At 43.3% G+C, this 18,954-nt stretch overlaps 1 protein-coding gene across 8 annotated transcripts in view; it reads right to left on the reverse strand.

Annotated features, from left to right (window-relative positions):
• Window positions 1–1,448: 1,448 nt before the first annotated feature.
• Window positions 1,449–18,954, reverse strand: part of tmem131 (transmembrane protein 131) — a 28,574-nt gene continuing 11,068 nt past the window's right edge. For 2 of the 8 annotated variants that reach the window (XM_085773670.1, XM_085773666.1), the window contains exons 8-41: window positions 18,774–18,854; window positions 18,509–18,659; window positions 18,362–18,418; window positions 18,205–18,266; window positions 18,006–18,114; window positions 17,109–17,217; window positions 16,839–16,992; window positions 16,573–16,743; window positions 15,962–16,072; window positions 15,468–15,602; window positions 14,838–14,942; window positions 14,650–14,736; window positions 14,364–14,516; window positions 14,202–14,277; window positions 13,233–13,347; window positions 12,975–13,113; window positions 12,742–12,851; window positions 12,578–12,650; window positions 12,282–12,433; window positions 12,040–12,182; window positions 10,911–11,097; window positions 8,300–8,485; window positions 8,032–8,187; window positions 6,212–6,633; window positions 5,226–5,410; window positions 4,988–5,118; window positions 4,781–4,899; window positions 4,551–4,697; window positions 4,301–4,451; window positions 3,153–3,268; window positions 2,970–3,051; window positions 2,780–2,880; window positions 2,531–2,676; window positions 1,449–2,440 (exon numbers count right to left, since the gene is read on the reverse strand). In XM_085773670.1, the coding sequence (XP_085629796.1) occupies window positions 2,174–2,440; window positions 2,531–2,676; window positions 2,780–2,880; window positions 2,970–3,051; window positions 3,153–3,268; window positions 4,301–4,451; window positions 4,551–4,697; window positions 4,781–4,899; window positions 4,988–5,118; window positions 5,226–5,410; window positions 6,212–6,633; window positions 8,032–8,187; window positions 8,300–8,485; window positions 10,911–11,097; window positions 12,040–12,182; window positions 12,282–12,433; window positions 12,578–12,650; window positions 12,742–12,851; window positions 12,975–13,113; window positions 13,233–13,347; window positions 14,202–14,277; window positions 14,364–14,516; window positions 14,650–14,736; window positions 14,838–14,942; window positions 15,468–15,602; window positions 15,962–16,072; window positions 16,573–16,743; window positions 16,839–16,992; window positions 17,109–17,217; window positions 18,006–18,114; window positions 18,205–18,266; window positions 18,362–18,418; window positions 18,509–18,659; window positions 18,774–18,854 (4,689 nt within the window). In that variant the 3' untranslated portion in view covers window positions 1,449–2,173. Of the gene's footprint in view, window positions 2,441–2,530; window positions 2,677–2,779; window positions 2,881–2,969; window positions 3,052–3,152; window positions 3,269–4,300; window positions 4,455–4,550; window positions 4,701–4,780; window positions 4,900–4,987; window positions 5,119–5,225; window positions 5,411–6,211; window positions 6,634–8,031; window positions 8,188–8,299; window positions 8,486–10,910; window positions 11,098–12,039; window positions 12,183–12,281; window positions 12,434–12,577; window positions 12,651–12,741; window positions 12,852–12,974; window positions 13,114–13,232; window positions 13,348–14,201; window positions 14,278–14,363; window positions 14,517–14,649; window positions 14,737–14,837; window positions 14,943–15,467; window positions 15,603–15,961; window positions 16,073–16,572; window positions 16,744–16,838; window positions 16,993–17,108; window positions 17,218–18,005; window positions 18,115–18,204; window positions 18,267–18,361; window positions 18,419–18,508; window positions 18,660–18,773; window positions 18,855–18,954 lie in introns of all 8 variants that reach the window. The other 6 variants (XM_085773668.1, XM_085773664.1, XM_085773669.1 and 3 more) reach the window with 3 other exon arrangements.

An 18,954-nucleotide genomic window follows, 5' to 3' on the forward strand; every position in this document is an offset into this window, starting at 1 on the left:
TAATAATGAAAATAAGCAAATATACAGTACATTAGTCAAATACATGGTGAAGATTTTCCATGTGATTCAAATTCAAACTTCAGATTTAATTTAATTATCCAGTAGTTGGAGAAAAGTTCTTAATTTGTGGAATAATCAAACGTTTACTTTATTAACTTATCAATGTAATGATTTGAAAATCAGGTGCGAAATGTAGATCAAATGTAGTATAAATGTTTGTTTATTTGACCAGATTGAATTTAATTTAAATCAAGTTTTGTTCCTGAAACCCATCAAACTGCTGGGATCAGAATAATCCAGATTTTTTTGGCTCAAAGTTATCCCAATCCTACTAAAAAGTTTTGAACACAAACTGAGGGTTTGATCCAGATTAAAACCAAGACTGGATAACGTGATCTAATCTGAGCTCGGAATCCGTTTTTAGTTTTGAACAAGAACAACCCATTTTCAAGATTTCATCCAATCCATTATCCAAAATCTGATCAGATTACTTTTGAACAACTGGGCCCAGGTATCAACTCAAACTACTGAATCATGCTCTTTAAGGAACAAATGAGGGAATAATTATCAGTGTCCATCCTCCTCCAGTGGAAACTCCAGACTAAGGAGCAGAGGCTTTTATTAATGTTTTCTCTTTTCTTCCTGTGATCCTTCGTAAAAAATATACTCCAGTTTTTTTTGTTGCCAAATCAGTGTTTCAATATTAAACAGAATAAGTTCAAAGATTTAGCTGTATTGGCTTAAGTCTGTTGACAAATTACATCAATACAAACCTCAGACTTAAAGCAGAAGTAAGTGATATATTTGTGTTAATATAAGTCTTAAATAGTTATATCTTCCGACAGCAATCACTTACATAGAGTGTTTGGACCGAAACACGGGTCTCTCAGTCACTCTGCTCTGCTCTGAGCCGAGGAGAAAACATTTATCGTATCCTACAGTTTTTATCCAATGAGGAAAGAGAACGGCATGCAGGGCTGTGTGTGCAGCCAAGGGACGCCGTGAATGTGGCGACGTAGGGACGAGGACTGTTATGGTGCGTTCAAGGAAACTCGTATTTTTCCAACCGTGAAGTGGTACCAGTTCGATCTGGTACGAGTTCACGGGTCAGAAGTTACGAGTGGCCGTTATAGTGACTTTCACCGGTAAAACAGGTCGGAAAAACACGAGTGGGTTGCCTGGAACGCTACAAAGTCGTAAGTTGTGACTTGAAGCTGTAATTTACGATTTCAAAAGCCTGCCTGGAATGCAGCATTAGCGAAAACGACCGGACCACTTACTTCTGCTTTAAGTTTTCCTGCACAAATGTATCCTCACACAAGGTTTTCATGTACATCTTGTCTACCAGCCTGTCATCAACAGGACAGATCCATTCATCCTCGGAACAACTATGTCAACAGTGTTGATTGTTCAAATGGAGTAAAAGAACAACGATGAGATCGATGAGATGTTTTGCAGAAATCCTTTATTTAAATTTGCTGACAAAAAAGGGATACCATACAAACCTCAAACTTAAGTATTTCTTAATTACTTGACCAATTTTTACTCACAGAAGGCTTTGATAGTTTCAGGGCAGAGCCCACATTTAATATGGGGAACACAACTGTTCATGAAGCTTTCTGGGCCAATGGTGTTGTCAAGAATCACGTGTCAAGATTACGAAAGATCTCTGCTGCCAAATAAAAGTGTAGCGCAATAATTTAAATCCAAATTCATCTAAATTTGACTTTTCAAACCAAGTTTATAAGAAACCAATACGATGCAAAATGATTGTGAACACAGGATATGGCTTAAAACAAGATGTCTGTTTCAACATTAATACTGATCTGATTCTGCGCCATGTCAATCTTTGAGAGGGAATGCAGCATCACCAGCCTTTCTATATCAGCAAAATGTCTGCAATGGCATTAGCATACCATGCTATCAACATTTTTTAAAGTAGGGGCACATGTTAAAACAAATCCAAATAAAAGTTAGCATTTCTGGCCCCATGAATAAAAAGCTGCAGAGAACTATATTGCAGGGTTGGTAACCTACAGCACTGGGCTACCAAACGTCTCCGGTGACGTCGCTTTCTGTTGGGATTCTCTGATTTTAAAAAAAGAATTTGATTCAGCGCACAGATTACATCAAATCCTTGACATGTCTCTGTTAAGTGCCATCGGGTGCCGTTTTAACTGCCGTTGTCGGGGGAGCTCGGCCAGGGCTCGGAGCTACGCCTGCTCAGGGTGGGGCGCCACATGTTCCACGGGTTGTAGGTCCGACTCATCTCGGTGGAAGCCGGTGGCGTCGGGGCGGAGCTGCTTACCAGGTCGGTCAGAGTCGTCGCGCTGGTCGTCGGGGCAAAAGGGTGTAAGGCTGAATCAGCGCTTGTCGACCAAATGGAGCTGCCGAAGGGTGTGGCTGTAGACCAGGGGTTGCGGGTGTTTCCCAGGAGTGACTGAAAATTAAAAAACAAACAGAAGAGAAGCGTCACAATAGTGTCGTGAACGGGACGGGAGCTGCATCGACAGCAGAGCAGAGATCTTACTGCAGTGGGGGCGGTGGGCGAGCCGGAGCTGCTGGGCCACGGGCGCAGAGAGTCACTGTTGGGTATGTCCCAGATGGAGGAGGGGGGGACAGTGGTGAACTCGGGCCAGCTCTGCTGAGGCTCGGACGACTTCATTCCGCTGAAAACTAAAACCAACACAAACGCACTTTAGCCAGTCAACCATTAACTGTCCCACCAGTTGCTCTACATTCCTGTGTGTGTGTGTTTGTTTGTGACCAGCCAGTTTACCTCCTGTCAGGTTGAAGGAGTTGTTGGGCCCAAAAGCAGAGAAGGAGTTGTCGTTGTGGTAGTTTGGACTGGTCGTGTCGATGGGACTCCACAATCCAGAGCTGTGTGAGGAGGAAAAAAAAAAGACATTAAACTGGATCACGTCTTGATGTCCAGTCTGGATGGACGTTCAGTCTTTCTCTCACGTTACCTGTCTGAGCTGTCACTCTCCACTGATGTCATGTGTGCCAGAATCTTCCCTTGGCTGTCAGTTTTACCTGGACCAGAGCCGCCTGGTGAGACATACGCAACATTAGTGTAAACAAATCACCATGACGACAGTGTGCACAGTTTGAGGGTTGGGGGGGGTCAGTGTTGGTGGTTTCATGTTTACCTGGGCTTTTGTCATAACCTGCAGCTACAGCAGCAAAAGTGGGGTTTCCATTTTTGCCTGGAAGTGGAGTGGCTGCAGACAGTTTATTCCCCGGGGCCTTCTTCTGGTGTCCCTCGCTGCAGGACACGTGACAACAACACAAAGAGTCTGGATTAGGTTCAGGTGGGGTTAAAGTACAGTTTAACAAAACTGGTGGTCTGTATAACGGTGGTATTGAACCCTGCGTTTGCAGATAATGTGACCTCGAATGTGGCATGGGAATGGGAGAACAGTGGGTCCTGGTCTGAGCACAGCAGGTGTCACCAGGGATTTCAACCAGTCGACAGCAGCAGCAGCAGCTCGCAAGAGGAATCCAATAAAATTACAGGATCAGTTTGTCCTTTTTTTTTTTTAATGACAACTTTTCTGTTCACTGATTTAAAGACAAAACCTGGACGTGTGAAAGTGTCACTCATTTCATTACACACTGGTCCAAACACCTTGTACAAACGATTGAAGCATTTAACTGCTGTCGGACCTTTTTTTCCCTCTAAATATCGTTGTGCATGAAAGGACCCGACACGAATACTGTCAGCAGTCTGCTGGATTGCTATTACCTTATTATTTACACAACATTTGTACTGGATTGATTCTATCCCAAACTTATACTTTGTTGTTGAAAAAGCCTACAATTCTGGAGAGGGTTTTAATTTACTGTTGTGCGAAGGATTGATAACAGAATTTATAGTTTTAAAAGGAACTTTGTGTTGTGACAGTTTCTGACAATGATGCTGGAGAACTGGAGCTGAGCTCTTTGATCGCATTCTGGTTAAGTGGACAATGTGCAAAATGTTTCATCAGCCCCAAAAAGTAATTAGTGATAAGGGCACTTTCCCCAAAACGTAACTGAATTCAAAGGAACTAATTACCAGGAAAAGTAATTACTGCGCTACTTTTTAGTTCCAGATTAACAGCTTTTTTCTGACTAGTTGATGGACTGGAAAAAAAAGTGTCTTTACCACGTAACCGTTAACGGGTGTATTATTTCGTGACAGGACTTCTTGAGTCAAGTAACTTTTTTGATTTCTCATTACTGAACAAAGTAGATCCATTAGTGACGTCGTTATTTTATAAGTGACACGAATTTGTGCACTGGAGCAGGTGAGTACCTGTTACTGTTGAGCACGCTGCTGTAGGTGCCTCGGGACAGTAAGCTGGGGGAGGTGGGTGGAGGGGAGCCGGTCCCGGCTGTGGCAGATCTCTTCAGGAAGGGGTCTGCGTTTATGGTCTGGAGGGAGATCTGCTGGAGACTATCTGCCTCTGCTTGAAGAGAGGAGGAGAGAGCAGAGTGAACATCTAAAACAGGCGCGAGGGGGACAGTCTCCAGACAGGATGGGACGGTGTCGGGTCTCCACTTACGTATGCTGTTTTTGGAAAGAGGGACGTCCCACTCTGGAGAAGCAAAGTCCTTCTCTCCCTCAGAGCTGCTGCTGTGTCCCGGCTCAGGCACCGAGCTGCTGGGCAAGAGCTTGAAGAGAGAGGGACGCCCGTCCTCCAGAGTCCCATCTACTGCCAAAACAAATGCGTCAAACACACCTGCTATTGAAAACCAGAGGCAAAGTGACAGAGTGAAGGAGAACAAAACTCACATCTTTGCTTCTGCAGGGGTTTTGTCTTTGGGATGGTGGCGAGAGGGTGGAGATTTTTGGATGTGAAGCTCTTGCGCTGTTTGTTCTCCAGTGGCGTCACATACGGCAGCTCCAAGGAACTGAGGACAAGAGATGTTTGTCAAAGGGAGGATCGCTGCACACCAGTCAGAAAAAAGGATGAGCTGTGATTTTTAATTCAGAACTAACCTGGACTTTTCTACTTGAGTCTCTTTTTTTGTGGTTCCTTGTTTCTTGGTTTTGGGTTTGATTGAGAAATTTGAGGTTTCTTCTTTCACATTTCCAGAGGCCACTGTCCTTCCTTTCTTTTTCACTGGTTCCTGGAGGTCATGGAGGAAACACATGGTAAGAAAATTCACATTTTTCACAGACGCAAACATAAAGAGAGTTGATGTGAGACGGATGACATGACGACGGTGTTATTTACCTCTCTGATGTTTGTCTCCACATCTGGGTTGGAGGTCTCTGTCGTGGTGGAGGAGCTGTCGTCGTTGTCGGCCAGGTTATCTTTCAGCTCGTCTCCCTGAGTCTTTCCTGTTGATTTTTTCTCTTTCTCTTCCTTCTTCCTCTGAGCTTTTGTTTTACCGCGCAGCTTCCCTTTGGATTCCAACACTGTAAACAATACAGACATAAGGGTTTATTAATTTATTTATTTTTGTTTGTTTGTGAATACAATACTATAAAGTACAGAAATGAGAATAAAAATGACCTCTGAAGACAAGAACTATGATATAATGTGTTGTATTATTAATACAGGTTTGCAACGTTTGATTCTTGACCCTACTATCATCTCTACAGGCTCCTGCTTGGTTCAGTTACAGCGAAGCATAATATGTCATTCCACTGCTTTATTTGCCAGTGGGCCCAACAGGAAGTGAGGCACATAGAGGTGTAATTAATGCTATTGCCGACATTAAGCAGTAGTTGTAATCCAACTTTTTACATCTTAATGAAGACAAGACAGAATGTATTATATTTGGGAATACAGAAATGTCTGGTATCACTACAATAAAGCTCAGTCCAATGGTCATAAAGCGATTTAAAATTTCACTAACAAACTGACACGGTGGTTAAAGCGAGCTTCTTTCAGTTGCGTCTTCTAACCAAGGTGAAGCCCTTTTCTTAATCCTGCTGACCTAGAAAAAGCTTTTCATGCTTTTATCAGTTAAAGGGGAATTGCCGTTTTAGACTAGATTGATAAAAACTGAATGACCATAGGAAAGGTCAGGTGGCCATGTTTTAATGCTAAATGTTCATCAGCAACCAACCTGAGTGACAGCGCACACGTAAAAATTTGAACAGGAAAATGTGACTAAAACAATTCAGGTTTTTGTTAGAAGATGGGTGTGAGTACTGTACGTTCAGAGAGGCCCTCAGTGCTGTGAGAAGCGGTGTGTGTGAGTGTGTGTGTACCTTTGTTTTGAATGGACTGAGAGCTCTGCTCCTGTAGAGTCTCGGCGCTGAGCGAGTCTGGACGGTCGAGGTCGTTGTCCATGGCTCCTATCAGGTTGGCGTATTCTGCATCGTCAGGGCAGAGGCCTCTGTGAGGCAGCGTCGCCCCGGCTAAAGTGGGACTCTGGAGGTCCAGCTGTTTGCTGCTCCGAGCCTTGCGGTTGGTTAGCTGGCAGCCGGCTGGAGGACCGTCTTGGCCTGAGGTTGCACTTCCCTTGTTCAGCTGGGAGGAAGTAGCTTGCATAGGTGCACGGCTGAAGCCCATCCTGGACCTCTTATCTTGACTGTCTGAGTCTGACAGGGTGCGGCCGGCCTGGCGGCCTCCGGCCCGCGCTGCTCCGTTGCTGGACGCATATAATCCTCTGGAGCTCTGGGGTGAGTCGCTGTAACGATGACAGAAAAGTCTGTTAAAGCTGGGGTAGGCAGGTACAGCTCCCGGTATCTTTGATCAGTTAAATCTATTCTGGTCCTGATTGGTTGAAGGACCGGCCCTACTCTGTCTAAAACATAGATTTGATTGTTCAAAGATACTGGGAGCTGTAGGCATTTCAGGCTGCTGCATACAGAGACGCCCCAAACACACAGACATTTCCTTGTTGATAGCTGAATGGGAAACACAATTTTCTTTAAAAAAGTTAATATTTTGTTTTCAAAACAAATCCTGCCCCAGCTTTAAATTTTACTGCACGTTTTGACACTTGGATGAATTTTATTTGAATCCATTCACTACTATATCATATGCTATTCACATTTTTCTGTCCTCCATTTCCTCTCTATCTCCTAGAAGTGATTGAATTTAATCTGTACCGAAGTGTATTGTGACATGAGTGAAATTAAACACTTGTAGTAAATGCTAAAACATCCATGATGATGCCCTGACACACTGAGCCTGACCTCACAATATCTTGTATTACTTGTCACAGTCTCGTGTAAATGTAAAAAAAAACAAAAAACAAACTTGTATCCAGACACTGAATTCATGATCCAAGCTACAAAGACACATAGAGTTGCAATGAAGTTGATTCATTGATTTAATTGACTGAAAATAAGTAGTTACGTCAATAATTGATTAATCAATGAAGTCAGTCTTTTAAGCTAAGACTCTAAACATGTGATGACTGCTGCTTTTCCTCATCTTATTACATTAAACTGAAGATCTTTGTGCTGTGATCACTTCAGACAAATACCTCTGTGAACATCACCTTGGGCTCTCTGAATACAAACTGAGAACGTCTGTTAAAAGGCTTTAAACTGCAGTTTTACCCAGAAGCACACCACCCTATTCAGATGTAGGGAGAGGCTGCTCCTAATGGGTGAAATCACTAATTTGCCTGTCAGATGGCTCTCTCCCTGCCGGTGACACATTAAACTAACAAAGCAGCTGATGGGGGGTAATTAGTGGTTTGCAGCACAGGACATGGAAACAACTGTGGCCTGTGGTTACCCACACACACTTCACTATTGGCATGTTTCCTTAGTGACCCCATCACAAACGGTCAGCTGAGAGCGCGTCAGTCGACACCCGTTTTAAAATGCGTCTCACCACATGTGGGCCAGAGCGGCTCTGAGAGAGTGGATCTCAGATGCGTCTCTGGTGGACTCACACGCACGTGAACTCAGAGCTGACCACTTGTGATCCTGCGGCCCCTCCAAAGTGTAAATTAAATGTTCACGTGGTGCTCCAAAATCCAAGTGTCACTGACCTGACCTAATCTATTTAACAATGTGTGACTCTTCGTTGTAAGAAAGATTCGACTCACCCTTTTCCATGTTTCACTTACTTTGAATCACTGTGGATTTGCACAATGTCCCTGAGATTAAATGGTCTTCCAGTCTCCAAGGTGGAGTTGGACTCTACAGACACACGTCTCTTGAACGGCTCCCAGATGCTCTGAGCCTCCAGGTAGGCCGTGGCAATCACCAACAGAAACATGGAACTGCAGAGACACACACAAAAAAAACACAATCAACGACTGTTAGTTTGTTTTTTTTCCACAATGTAACATGATCATGTTTTAGTGCTGCAGTGCTGCATAGGCCAACACTTACCTCATAATGAGAGATACTATGATGTAGAGCTCCACCTCCCAGCTCGGTCTGGGCAGAGTCTCTGCACATGAAGCTAACATGTGGTAGGGCAGGGAGGCGTTCAGGACAAACACAAACTCAGAGCCTCCACATGTCACTAATTTCAGCTCCCGGATCACTCGAGATGAAGTGAAGTCGGGTGTAAACCTGTGAGGGAGAGGAGACGCATGTCTGTTTAATCAGAAACCTGAGACCGACCTGTTGTCTGTTCATGTAGCCATAAAAAGATGAGGGAATCACAACCAGAGGTCAGAGGACACAAGTGAAGGTTGACTGGGAGACCTGGGAGGAGTCTGTGAACCTACATCTACATCTACATCTACATCTCTTTTTGTCCAGTCACTCTGCTGTTGAAACGAGGCGAGGCGTGCAGCAATACCAGTTCGAGGAAGCTGCTTCACTCTCCCATGGAAAACACTGCATGTTTTACCGTATGCGGCAGTAAGCACCAACTCACAACTTTTATTTTCTAACCAAGGGATTCTGATGCTGAGCAGAGTTAAGTTCAAGCAGGTGTCTGAACACCGTTTTACACTTGTTTTATCTGGAAGAAACAGATATCCTCTATCTGCTAACAGACAGGCAGCTGTGGCAGTGGAGGTAATGAAAAAGCACAGGTCGATATCATTGGTGATCGCTGCATTCCACTTCTGTTAAGTCAGTATCAGGCTCTGCTATTGTGCTTATTATCCAACAGGCATGCTTGGATATCTGGGTCACTCGAATAGAACAAAGCATCAGAAGCAGGTGTCATTATTGGCTCCACCTGTGCTTTTCCTGCTATGATGACTCACAGTATCTGCTGTGAGAAAAAAGTCTGTGGCACAATGCAACTCGGTGGAAAAGCTGAGTCCACCACCTTGTTTGCAGATGTCAGTATCAATCACTGTATTGGTGCTACAGTAGGGTTTTTAATTCAGTGCAATGTTGAATGTTGAGCTGCCATCAGATTCAAAACGCATCTAGTGACTTGTGTTTACAAGGAGGCGGGACAGGAAAGAGCCTGGGAGGGTTGTAAAGAGAGCACACAGCTATAAATTATATTATACAGTGTTTTATCAGACATTTTAATGTCATTTAAGCAGTCATATCATTACTCTTACTACACACTAACAACATATCGCTTTTTTGCTGCAGTCATAAAACAGGAATGTCGAGAAACAATATTCACTGAATAGGTGGAGTCCTACCCTGTCTTTCTGATTGGCTGATGATTAGACTGATGATTAAGTGATTTGTCCAAGAAGTGGTCTGACTGCAGCAGTACTTACACGACACGCCTCTAACCAGCTGTTTCCTCTTAAACTACCTGGATCGCTGGTAGTTTTATACAAAAATACTGAGTACGGCATGAAGCTGTTGCACAATCCACCGAGGAGGCAGAAGTGCTGCTTTGATAAATCTGATTATCAAAACCTGCTGCCGTCATGTGGCTTTTGCAAAGCGACAAGCAAAAAAAAAAAAAAAAAAAAAAAAGAGGGCAAGCTGCCAGCATGTCCTAAGTTTATAATAGGTAGTGAGTCCAAGTGTGCAGAGCTATCAGAGCAGTTGGCGTGGCTTTATGTTTGATACATTGTACGGTCTGCGAACAAAAATGCACTTCATATCGGCACACGTGTACAATGGCGCTGGCTGATTATCTGCTCAGGTTGAAGATGAGCAGAGCTCCGTTTGGGGTCGGCTTCATCGCAGCTGACTTTATGCATTTGACTAACTCGGCTTAGTGTGGCACTAAGCTCTGATAGTGAACCAACATTCACAAAGCCGGGACCCAGAGGCTGAGGCCGTTATGAGGAACTCAGATTCGTCATTTGATTATGTACACTAGAGCTTTTCCTGCTGCCAGATGTCAGACAGTCTTCTGTGGAAAAGCCCTGTTCTCCATCAGTAAGAAAGATAAAGATGGAAATTGTGACAGTTGCAAGTTAATTATGTTTTCATACCCACAGAGGTGACATTTAACCTAGTTGCACTCAATGTGCAAATACCTACAGATGGGTTGTGGTCTTGTATTTTTTTTTTTTTTTAAATGATGCCGTTGACACCAGCTCTTATAGGAAGTGAGCAGGCAACAGTTTTAACACCAGTGGCAGGGGACAAAGGGCAGGGGAAGTTCTTACTACGCAGATGTCAGACATTAACTTAGTTTTTACAGTGCCTCCTATTCATCATGACACTATTCCTCATAATGAAAGAGGAACTTGGGGCAAACTTTTTTTGGACAAATAACATCTGAAACCAAGCCAGTGCACGCCCCCGCCCCCTGAGCTGCTGCCACTGACTTCTTCAGTAACATGTCCCGACCTGAATATCTGTGGAAAACAGGAAAGTGTTTCCTATTTAACATAAATGGATAACAAGTGATGATAAAAAAAATAAGAGCTGAGGAGAGCAAGCAGCGGCAGCAGAGAGACAGAGAGCCAATTCATCCTCTTACTGAAGGCTTACTCAGCCAGAGAGGCTGAGGACAAGTATTAATAGAGCTTGTGGTTGATGAGGAGAGCACACACACAAACACACACGGAGGAAATACTCATGGTCTGAGGGAACATGCAGCAGTTTGTTCACTTACAGTATGATGAGGTCTTTTGAAGCATTTGGCTTAAGTGCAAATTCTTGACAATTGAGAACTTTGAATCCGTATCCTTCACAGGCATGTCCGTTGATTTCTGCTGATCTGATGGTGATGGGGAGCAGGCCCGTGTTCTCCACTCTGAACGTTCTTTTGAGGGTGAAGTTTGGCTCTTTGACTTTTGTCTCTGAAATAATTAAAGGGATAGTAATTAGTGGAATAATGGTTTCTCCTTTGAGATGGTGAGTTGATGCAAAATGTAAAGAACCAAACAGAAGTAAATCACATTAATGTTGGACACTCAGCACTGATCCTGTGTCTTCAGTCAATGGATCTGTACCAGACTTGTCACATGCACAAGTCCTTTTAATTACATGAGATTCCAGCAGTGAAGAGACTGATTTTATTTTCTCACTCTGACTATGCAGTAGTGTGCATCCTGTTGTGCAAGCCACTCAGACTTCCTGTACGATTTTTATATTTCATCATTGTGGATAGAATATATTTTTAAAAGTAAATATGCACCTATACAGAACTGACAGGGTTTCTATATGAGGGAATGTGCTGTGGTCTAACAGTCAGGAAGTATACTATATCTATTCTATTTTTGTTTTTCTTCGTTCTGTATGTTTCACACTTATGATTGGTTTCCTGTTTTTTTTCTGTCAGTGCTCACAGTTGTCTTTAAGAAAATGGAGACATCACAGGGAGGCAGAATTTGCCCTGAAAAGGAGAATCATTGCTGTAATGTCTCACAGATGCTCATGCAGTATAAACACACAACCACCACAACCACCCAACTGGAGGGGGGATGGACGTCGAATTACAATGTCAGAGGGACTTTCAGTTTACATGATGTGGCTTCTGGATGTACAAAGTGTTCAGGTTATTAAATAGGCTGATCCTGATTACAGATAAAAGGCATCAGAATGCTATCTGTTGAGGTTATGAAAAAAAAAATCATCAAGATAGCAAGAAGTCACGATGTGCAATGAACATATTCTGAGAATGCACCGATACTGTACATGTGCTGTATCTGCTTAGACTCCGTGGCACTGATAGATTCTGTCCCAAGTCAAACAGACTCCATATATCCACATTGACCTGGGCCTCAGCAACACACACTCACTCTCTGTGCAGTCTTTGAGAAGGGCCTCAGTCATCTTAAACCTCAGCGAGCTGCCTTGTCCTGGAGGCTTCCCTGCAACTTTCAGGCTCTCTGTCGTCCCTCGTCCGTGGAGCACGATTGTGTCGATCACGGTCAGATTGTTCCTGAACAGATTCCCAGTGAAGGACACAATGTAAGACCAGGACGTGAAAACACTAAAAGGGGGCCGTTGTTTTGTAGTGTAGATGAAAACCTGACATTACCTGACAATGAGGAGGGAGGAGACACTGTGGTTGCTGACGGGAGTGAACCTCACGCTGAATGACTTGACTTCACCAGGCAGCAGGAGGAGGTTGTACACAAAGGGTCTGGTTGAGCCCTCTACAAACCCAGTACTGGTCTTCATTAGGGATGTCTGCCAAACAAACAGAGAGCCTGTTAGAGTCAAACAGCTTCCACATGCTGCCTCAGGACCAGAGGAATGTGATTATTTCAACCAGCTGATTCTCTAAATTCTTTGACTGACGCTGGAGTCGGTCGTCACTCCTGCAGCACTTACTTGATTTCTGTGAACCTGGAACTCAAAGGTGTTCGTGTCGATGTTGATGTTGGACAAATTTCCCAATGGAAACCTGGGACATGAGGTTTGACAAGATTACTGTTAGTGGTACGATATGGGAATGAGGAACAATAACGTGCAGGGTTTTGTGGAGACTCTTTCACCTGTCGGCCAGTTTCCCGGAGAACACCGAGGGGTTTGGTAACAGGGCCAAAGGGAGAACCTGGACATAGACGGGGACGTCGGCAGGATTCTGCAAAATCACCTCCTCTTCCTACAGAGAAAACAAAAAGATTTCTCACCCGAATCTCCAAAACACAACTTTGAAACCGCCTTAAAACATCCCGCATGTGTTATTGGACATGTAGGAAAACAAGAGGGGATTGTTTCTACTCACAGAGGAGCTGTTTGTGTTGGTCAGAGGGAACGTAATTCGTTGTGACGAGTTGACCAGTGAGGGCCAGGTCAAGTGCGCTGTTATTTTAGCTTGCACGTTTTTCTGCAGGTCTGTGTTCACTTCAAACACGGCCTCAATCCTTTAACAAGGAAAGAACCATTGTTAGTTATACTCTTTAAATAGTTCGCCAATGAGGACAAAGTAATTAGTAAAATTTGATAACCAAAGCCCAAGATCACTGAATCCCTAAGTGTTTACTTGTGTCCTGCACGCTCTTTCAGCTCTTTCCATCGCCTGAGAAGTTTCTGATGAAGATCCACATCAGCATCCCAGATATCCTCCTGCAACGCCAGCCCATGAGGCTTGGATTCAGCTGTGGAAGAAAAAACATTAACCACTTAAATTTTGAACCGGGATCCCATTCAGATGGGATCAGCGTTACAGAGGGAGGTGGGGAATAAAATATTCACTGCGCTCCTCAGTAATTTAACTCAAAAGTTCTAGGCAGCATTTAAAACTCTGCAGAATGGGCACTTAGGTCTGGAGGGAGGGGGCTCTGTCAGATGAATTTGAGTCAAAAATTGTAAAAATGTCCAGAATGTGCTGCCTCAACAATTTTAGTTACACTGAAAATAGGATCTGTCAATAGCTAATTGAGTGTGCTTTTATGCAGTAATCATTTGCTAAATAGTGAATAAAAGCTAAAACTCAGGGCTTGCAGCTGAATACCACTGCCTGTAGCTAACTTTACAAGAGCAAATATGATCCCTCTTAACAGGCATTTTTCCACTTCTCATAGTTTTATTTATTTTTTAATTAGTTAGTGTTGGCTTGTTTCCATCTCTCTGATCGTCAAAAACGTTTTGGTTTCCTTCAATTTCACATAGGGCTGATGAAAAAAAAAACAAAAAGGAGAAGCTGCTCTTCTCCAGAATAGAAACTCAATGATCCACTGTAAGTTGCTCCAGACAGGAACCTACTCACATGGGGAAAAGTCATTTTTCCAAAACACTGTATTGGCTGTATTTATTACCAGGTTGTGAACAAAAGAAATCCTACAACTTAACACTGACCAGGACAGGTGATGGTAAACCACCCTGTCCTCCTAAAGCACTAAATCCAGTCTGACTGGAGCTTTCATTTGCATTTTGAGATTAAAAATGTCACACACACACATACTCCACAAAAACAAACCAAAACATAACAAAAACAGAAAAAAAAACTTACATTTAAGCACAAATGGCAGCCCCACATAACAGTGATCACCACACTGCAAGCTGGCATCAAAATAAATATTTGCCACCTGAAAAAGATGGAGAAAATAAATAAGTTCATGTCTATAAGGGGGAATGTGTCTCACTGAGTTAGCCGCTTTAGGCGATTCTCTACCTTCGATTTACGTCTGGGCTCCAGCTCGTCTTTGTTGCTGCGGAGCCGTTTGTAATAAAAACGGATATCTTCTGTCAGGGAGCGGATCTGCTGCAGCCTCACTTTCTGTGTGAAAGAGCTCTGTATGCTGAAGCTTTGATGAACAACTTTCCCCTATAGGGAAAAAAAAACATATATATACACAGGTCAGGACTTGCAACACCTTGAGCGTTCAACAGGAAGGTATGTTGACACTTTATCTCAGCTTCAGTCTGTTGTCAGCGCAGGGCAGTGAAGTCTTACTTACCGGAAATGAGGGTTGTAAAACGATGTGTTTGGGAGAACTGTTTAACGTGCCCACTGCGATGAGGGCTTTCACTGGGATAGTTAATATCTGAGGGAAGAGAAGAGTTCTCATCAGCTTCAGACTGAGAACTGGTGGCGTTTTCCTTGAAAACAACAGCATTAAAATCACGTTGACTGACGTCCTCCTACCTCATAATCTGTGGTTATGTGAACGGCTCCATCGTACATGCCCTCCAGTGCCTTGGTCACCAGTGTCACTCTGAATGCTGCGTAATAGCCAGATGCCAATATCACCTTTGCAGAGAGGAAAAAAAATAGCATTAGATTAGAGTCTCGACATCAGAAAGTTGTTTTTTCCATTCCTCTTTAATTTCGTGACTTTGGAATAAGAACACCGTATCTACAATCTGATCGGGTTTCAGATACTGTGGGTTAAAGATTTCATATCTGAAATGAAGAAACCACCTCGCACGACAGGGAAGTGAGTCAAAGTAGCAGGTGTCCTTATAATACTCTAAATATGTTAACTACACTTCTTTAAAAGAAAGTCACTGTTGTATCTGAAAATAACTGAAAAAGGTTTTTTAATCAAACTCCCCCATCACTCCTGTTCTGCCATTTGTTTTTCTTTTGATTCCCACCTCATTTCTACTATTTTGTCTGATCAAGATGGACACTGACATCACTGTGTGCTTATCTGCTGCAGTGCTTGAGTCGCAAACAGACTAGAAGCCCTAGTTTAACATTAGTTTAACTAGTCTAGCACAATAGCTGGTAGTCAGTCAAAAAGCAGCTTAGGAGAGACATTGAGGGTCTTACTGTTTTGTGATGGGAGGCTGAGGTGTTCTGCAGCTCTCTGTGGCGACTCAGGGCCACTGTTGTGTTTCCTTTCTCGGTCTTAAGCAGCTCCATGGAAAGACTGTCCCCTGTGACCAGCCAGGACTTGATCTCCAGCTAAAGGACAGAGCGGATAGATATTGGTATGAAAAGACCAGGACATAATATCATGTCTATTGTACTGTGACTTCTTTTGTCCTTTTGGACAATGTGTGACTGAACTCTAGACTCTAGAAACACTATCGACTACCAAATAATTATATTATCATAAACTATGTTGCAACGTGATAAAGTTTTAGTCAGCGTATTGTAAAGATTGTGCAAACATGCCTTACCCAACTGGCAGGAGGGTATATTAGTCAATGAACAGGAAATACAGTTACTAAGCTGTGGTTCAGACTAAGGAAGCTCTGCCCTTCATGCTGCCTAGAAAACCTCTGAGAATCATTTCACAATCAGCTGCTGCAGGTTTTTACCTCTATAGGATTACTGTTGACCACCACGAATATGATGCTGCTGGTGTCTGTTGCGCTGCGGACGCCAAAGTCCAGGAGGTTCTCCGTCAGACTGGGAGGGAGCACCAGGGGCTGTTCACACAACAAGGCCACAAAGAACAAACACCACGTTATACAGACACATGTCGTCCCCAAAGATCATGATGCAAAAGCAAAACGACATGTTGACTTCTCCTTTTTTGAATTTGCAGTTACGACAAAACAGCAAGTTATGCCAGCTCCACAGCTAAATCAATAGTGCTACATCAAGTAAGGGTTAGCTTGGGAGAACGTCAGTCATATATAAAGCCAAGACTTATTTCACCTATTAACTTTAGTTTGTAATAATATTTAGAAGATGGTCATTTCTATAAGATATGGACAGGCAGAACAGCAAGGCAGAGAGCAGTATCTGTTTTTGATTTGGTATCATGTAGTTGGCAGGGTAACAATTTTTGAAGGAAAATAAATCCATTAAATGACGTTAACACAACTTTTCTGCTATCTGCTTTGGAGTTTGTCCGTTGACCTGCAAACTGAGAAGCCATTTCTGTGAATACTACTGCTTCAGCGGGTTGTGTGTTGTTGCGTACCTCCAAGAAGCCTGTGTAGGCGCGGACCGGCAGGTGGAACTTGGATGCATTTGTAACCAGCAGGATGTTGCTGTCTATGTGAATGGATGGTCGGACTGGCCGGAACAGGAGTGAGAAGATGTAACGTGACGAGTGTGGGGGGATGAGAATAGGTGCACTGAAGTTCTGCACCTAAAATAGAAAGAGAAGAAAAAAGTGATGAAAGTGATCCTGCATGTGTATAGCACATATCTTTCTTCACAATCAGAATGACTGGAGGCACTCACATTAAACATGGTTTTGGCCTCTTCAGGCAGGGACACGTTATGTATCCGGATTGCAAAGTTAAAGGCATTTGTGAGGAAGATGGGTCGGTCCACTGGGTCTACAGGACTGTCCCTGATGTGAAACAATGTAGCTGTGTGGTCAAAGCCCAAGTAGCTGAAAGAACAAATGACAAACCAGTCAAGCCACGGCAGAGTTTTTTTCCCCCTTTATCTAGTACATAAAGCCGCCCACTCGCCCACTCGCCCACATGCACCGACAGGATAACTCACCCTTCTAAAACCTCTGCCTGGTATGGGATTTCAAGCTTGGAGTAGCTCTTTTCTTTTGCTTTAACAGTTATTTTACCAGTGAATTGATATGGTCTTCTCGCTTTTGAGGCTGCAATGAGAAAACAAGATAAAGAGTGTAGATAAGTGCACTGCAAAAGGATACAAGGCCCCTGCAAGAGGAAATTGTGTAACATTTCAACCAAGACGTGTTAAAAAAAACAAAACTGCTGGAGTGAGAACATGATGTAAAATTTTTAAAGCTGAAGATGACTGCCTCGACCATGAACAAAAATTGGTCTATTACTGCACTTCCTCAAGACATTTTTAAATAATATGTGTCATTGATATGCATCATATTCCATAGAAGTGGGTGATGATGGAGCAAGCGTTTGGTGGTAGCACATGCAAACAAATAAGTTATAAAACTGGTTGTTTAATCTATATTAAAGCAACACTATGTAGTTTTTCAACCTTGAAATATTTTTTTCCAAACTCACTGAAGTGGTAGAAAAATGGTTAATAGGATGAATGGTGCCGCCGCTGCAGCCTGAGAAGGGTTGCGTCGGCTGAAACCGCCCTATTTAACTTCCCTGCGCGGGTAGGAACACCGCGGTGAGCCTGGTCTCCCTGCTCCTCTCACATACACACCAGCGCCCTGTGCCTGTGCTGGGCCAATCGGCCGACCAGCCTCCTTCGGGCCCTGGCAACAGCAGCGACACCGGCAACAAATTCACATAGGCTACTGTGCTTCTCTGGGAAAGACACAGTAGGTAGCAGACAGTTGTTCTTCTCAACCAGTGTACCAGTAGCTACCACAAATCCTACATAGTGTTGCTTTAAGAAATCTGGCCATTATTAAAAATGTCTATTATTACGATACTGAAAAGAACAACTTACGATCAAAAGTAATTCTTGCAACATTGGTATATCTGCTCTCTCCAGCTTTTAGCGTGACTGCTTTGAAATCTACTGTGACGGCTTCATTTGATGGGGTTGTGCGTACACTCTGTAAATCATAAATAAAAGAGAAGGTTACATAAGATGCAGGATAACCATTTAAGTATATAGATTAAAGAGGGCTACTCAAGATACTCACTGTAATCGGAACGTCTTTTGTTCCTGAATTTAAAAGGTGTACGTTCAGCAGTTTTGGACGATCTGCGAGACAAAGTAGTTGGGAAACACAGAATGAAAATGAGCAACGGAGAATAACAGTATGTGATTAAAGTAGTTTTGTTTGTGGGATGAATTACCTTGTGAACGCAGCGTACCAAAATCAAGCATCTCTGTGGAGGAGTAAATACCAGGGGCTGTGCAGAGAAAACAAAAAATGTGAAATCTGAAAACACTGTGTACAACTGAATTGTCACAGCGGAGGTCTTGTGGGAAATAAACGGCACCTGATGTGACCTCCACCTCTACAGGGAGGATGATGAACTGGTCCTCATTGGGGGCGTTGGTTTTGATTCTGATGAAAGCCGTGTGGTTGTCCACATCTCTGGACGAGAAGCTGGCTCTCATCACCCCCTTTGTCTCAAACGGAGGAATCTCCTGTAGTGACGATGCAACGGTTGAGGGACTGGGACTCAACTCTCACTGCCATCATCATTGGTTTTCAAATTAAAATCAGAGTCGATACAGAAAAGAAAGGAATATAAAACTCACCCATAATTTCCCAGTGCCTCCTTGTTGACCTGTGGGAAGCTCTAGATGTAGATCCCCACCACTGGAGTACATCTCAACAACCTGAGGAGGAGGAACAAGAGGAACAGCAACACTTGAATATCATGACAGAAATTGACCAGTGTATAGAAATAAGTCAGTCACAGGCACTTTTTGCCATCAT

This window comes from Trachurus japonicus, chromosome 4, assembly GCF_045865225.1.
Source record: "Trachurus japonicus isolate A0001 chromosome 4, Traja_1.0".
Classification (NCBI taxonomy): domain Eukaryota; kingdom Metazoa; phylum Chordata; class Actinopteri; order Carangiformes; family Carangidae; genus Trachurus; species Trachurus japonicus.